General features: G+C 30.6%; 1 protein-coding gene across 1 annotated transcript; it reads left to right on the top strand.

Moving 5' to 3' along the window:
* Nucleotides 1–772: 772 nt before the first annotated feature.
* On the top strand, nt 773–2,580 carry LOC104878961 (probable disease resistance protein At4g19060). Its single transcript, XM_010649957.3, has 2 exons — nt 773–1,082; nt 1,334–2,580. Exons 1-2 carry the CDS (start codon nt 1,056–1,058, stop codon nt 2,474–2,476), a joined length of 1,170 nt encoding a protein of 389 aa, XP_010648259.3. The 5' UTR covers nt 773–1,055; the 3' UTR covers nt 2,477–2,580.
* The last annotated feature ends 2,127 nt before the right edge of the window (nt 2,581–4,707 follow it).

The raw sequence follows: 4,707 nt of genomic DNA, 5'->3' as shown, positions 1-4,707 counted from the left end.
CTTTATTTAAAAAAGAAGAAATCATAAGTATAAATTCTTATAAAATAGAAAGAAAATTCCTCTAAGATATAGGTAAACACTTTAACTTTCTTTAATTTATTCCTTTTACTTTTCTTTATTCTTATCCCTTTCCTCCAAACACAAAACAAGGAAGACCTATAATAAACTATATATATAAAATCTTATCTTTTTGAATATCAATTGCCTGCAAATTTTCTATTGTTTATGAAGAAAAAGTTGATGGAGGACTTGCAAGAGCAAAGGAAGAAGACAACGGAGAGGTTAGATCCGTTGGGATATCCACGCCCATTCAAATGCCTACAATTATAAGGTAACAATACATTCATTTCTTATAAAGAGAAAGTTACTATATATATGTAACTCAAACCTATTTAACAAAAGAGGTTGGTACATCTCTTGTTTCATATATAATATAAAATTAATTCATATGTGTTTCTTTTTCTTTATGAATTTACATGTTTTATTTTTAAGAGTTGAATGAGTCTAATTTAATTTTTAAGGAAAAAATTTTCACAAGGAAGTTTATTTTTAATTTGTTATTTTACCATTCTATTTCTGTTATTAATAATTATGTTTTAAGTGAGGAAAGCATGGTCAATCATAAAACTTTGAAAAGCAAAAGTAGGGTTGTATTTTTTTTTTTTTTTTTGGGTTTCCCAAGTCCTCTACTTGTTTGCTTTGGGTGTTCCCTTTCTCACTATCGAAATATTCCTTGTGTTCTCTGCCATTATTTGGGTAAATTATGCAAGAAAATGATGGGATGTTTCCATTTGGTAGGTCCCATGCATTGCTCAACATGGAAGATTATCATTGAATGGAAGCATCATAATCTATGACCATTATTTGCTTCAAGATTACTTGCAACATGGCAGGTGTGAATTACGCAACATGGAAGATCATTGTCTCTTGTGAAATCCAGTCATCTCCGTCGGTCAGTGGAGAATCTCAAGCACCCTGTGAGGTGGGGAAAACTAGCACTTCATCTTTGCTAATGGCGGAAGGAAGGCATATTCATCAAACCCCATCGGAGGATAATGAGGATTCTTTGCTTAAGCACAGAGGTATATACAAAAGAATAAAGAGCTTTCCTTTCTTTCAACCTAATTTTCTTTTCCCTGTTGTTTGTTCCTTTCTCGTCCTTCAAACACAAGAATATTCTTTCTTCACAGAGAAAAAATTCAAAGATATACACAACATGTGTATGGAAAACTCAGATTTGAGACCATAAACAACCACATTTATAGCAAATACATCTAATTGCCTCATCATCACTTTGAATATCATCAACAAAATGTCTGCTGATCATTTGCAGTTCTTGAAGAACAAGTTCATTCTGGACTTGGAAGACGCGGAGGAGGAACACAGCGGGGAAAATGAGATCCCCCTTCTCGCTCATTTTCTACAGATTAGAGATGTGCTGAAAGCAAAGGACATCACGGCATCCACACCCATCAGATTGAAGAATTGCCTATACAACGCCATCAGCGCATTAGAAGAGTGCGTGGTGTTGTCGGAGAAGCGTGAACCCCGAAAGAAGAAGGATGGTCCGATGCATGGATACACTCTGGCGGAGCATTGGCTGATATGCAAAACCAGAAGGTTGTTGGTTCAAACAACGAGAAAGCTAACTGCTACAGCTGATGCGGTTATTCCTGGTATGACAGACATGGCCGCAAGTTCATCCTCCACCTCCTTCCCAGTCATTCCAAGACCAAACTCCCAGAATTTTAATCATCTGAGGGTTGAAGGTTTTTATGACCAATCAAAAACAATTTTCGATCGACTTGGGAAGAGAGGGAAGGGATTTCATGAAATCGGAATCGTGGGGATTGGAGGCTCGGGTAAAACCGCTCTGGCCCAATTGGTGTTTACTCAATCCAATTGGCGGTATTTTGGGGGTTACAGAATTTGGATATGCTTATTCCGGAAACTGAGTGGAGATGTAAAGTTTAAGAAGATGATAAAGGACATGTTGAAGCAGTGTAAGGCAGTGGTGGATGATGAAGATTTTGACGCAGCAGCGGTGGATGATGAAGACTACGATGGGGTAGAAGTAGAAGAGCTGTTGGAGAATCTTGGGAAAGCTTTGAAGGGTAAAAAGTATTTGATGGTGTTGGACGGCATCTGGGACATCAACATCGACTGGTATTTCAAGTTAAAGGACAAGTTGAAATCTGTAAGTGGTGATGGTGATGGTGATGGTTATGGGCATGTCATCATCACAAGCCGACTCCCCCACAAAGCAAGAATGATGGTGGGCTCTCACAATTTGTATCACATGCAGCCTCCATCAAGATCCATGGAGCTAATTTGGGAATTCTATGTAATATTGGGTATGCTTGAAAAATATAAGTTGAAATTGAAGGATGAGGTTATAGAGCAATGTGATGGCCTTCCATTAGCAATGCACACTATGGGAGCTGTGATTGGGGACCAGATCCTGGGAGTACGGTAATGTCTGAGCATTTCTGGTATTGTTGGTTTTTATTTGTTTTAATGGTTTCATAATTGTCAAAACAAAATCCATGATTTCAACTTTTACCAACTTTTATTTCAATTTTTATACGGATATGAAAATAAGGTTTTCCGACGAAACTCTTTATTATTTCAAATAAAATATATTATGAGTAAATATTATCATATAAATTATATGTATAGGATTTCCATCAAATCGTAATTTGTCCTCAATATAAAAATATAACATGACAATGTTTGCATATATTATTATTATATTGGATTTTTTCATTATTATTTTATTTTCATTGTGCATTTTCTTATTTTGTTTTTTTAGTCTAATAAAAAAGCAATATATAAAAGATCATATTTTAGTTCATATTTATATTTCAATTATATTTATAATATTCATATTTTTTATATTAGGGATCTCATAAAGTTTTTTTTTTTCCTTTTTTGTTTTCTTTAAATTTTTTGTTTTGAAAATGTCAAATTGATGTTTTCAATTTTTCCTTTTGTAAACTTACCTTTTCCAAAAAATTGAAAATGAAAATAAAATCCAAATATGCTATCATATATTATTTCTATTTTTTAAATGAAAATATAAAAAGAATATAAACAAATAGGACTTCCAATTTTTTTAATATTTTTCAGTAATATTATTTATTTTCATGTGAAAACTATTTTGAAGAATATTTTTTTTAAGTACAAGTTACTTAAATTAAATCTTTATAGCGTCTTACGTATATTTCTAGTATTTTTTATTTTTATTTTTTTTAACGGTTTTTATTTACTTCTTAAACCTACCTAACGATATGTGATTTAATAGAATTTATATAATTTGTTAGTCCATATAATCGTAAATTGGACAAATAATTTGGTTTTTATTTGACTGTGGCACAAAAATCATTGGATAGATCCTTTCAAAATAAATTGCTTTTTATAATGGATGAATCTTGGAAGTAAATCTCATTCACAACACAAATTTTCTATTCTCGTATTTCTCATAAATAAAATAATTATGTATATTTATTTATTTATTTTTCAGACTTTTTCCTAAAGACGTCATTAAAACCAAGCTTATTACTAGTTATTGTTGTCTTACAGATTTTGTAGTTGGACCTAATTTCAACTTTTACCAACTTTGAAAACAAAATGTTATTATTATATTGGATATTTTCATTATTTGTTTTTTATTTTCTTTGTTATATTTTGTATTTTAAGGTATAATAAAGCGTTTTAATATATTTATAGTTAAAACACAAAAATAAATTAATATCTAAAAGTCTAACAACTTATCATAATTTATAGTCTAATAAAGAAAGTAAAATATTTATACAATATTTTTCAAATAATATTTGATTCATATATGTTTGATATGGTATTTTGTTAATATTTATATATATATATATATTGGATTCCATAAGGTGATTCTTTTTCTTTTGTTGTTTTCAACTTCAATTCTCTTTTAAAAAAAAAAGTTGAAAATGTACCCTTTTTAAAAAAAATATGAAAATCGAAATATGCTATCATATATGGTTTCCATTTTAAAAAAAAAAACAAAAGAATATAAACACATACAACTTCCAATTTCTTAATATTTCCCTTTAATATTATTTAATTTTATGTGAAAACCATTTTGAAGAAGATTTTTTAAAATTAAATATGTATAAAAACTTTTTAAATATTTTAATTAACTCTTTAAAATTGTTGTTATAGTGTTTCCCGTCCCCATGATTTGCTTCGATGTAATTTGATAGCGTTGATCAACCTTGAAGATGATGCTATGTTGGGAAATGAGTTTTTGTCAGCATGTGGCATCATCACATCGGATAGTCATCTGGTTTGGTTTTAAAACATAACCTTTTTATATTATAATAAAATATTCATTTAATTGTTTTTCCATTAGATAGATTGTTTTTCATCTTCAGGTGATGGATGTATCAAAGATTCTTCTTCATGATGTGTTCGACAAAATCAATGAAGTTATATCACCATTGCGAGGTTGCATCTTCCCTGAGACACTGATAGTAGTAAGTTGAGTTGCAATCACTTTCTATATATTCTATTTATTATATCAATACATTGGATTTGCTTTGACACCATATACATATATTCACCAGGTTTTGAGTGGGGATGCTATGGCTAATCAACTCATGCAAGTACTAAAAATTCTGAAGCTTGGTTCAAATATGCCAATTCTCTTATTACCTTTGGGATCTAAAGCTAATA

The sequence above is a fragment of the Vitis vinifera genome, chromosome 3 (genome assembly GCF_030704535.1).
Source record: "Vitis vinifera cultivar Pinot Noir 40024 chromosome 3, ASM3070453v1".
NCBI classification, from domain to species: Eukaryota; Viridiplantae; Streptophyta; class Magnoliopsida; order Vitales; family Vitaceae; genus Vitis; species Vitis vinifera.
Note: the sequence above shows the minus strand (reverse complement) of the source record. Positions and strands in the feature narration are given on the sequence as shown.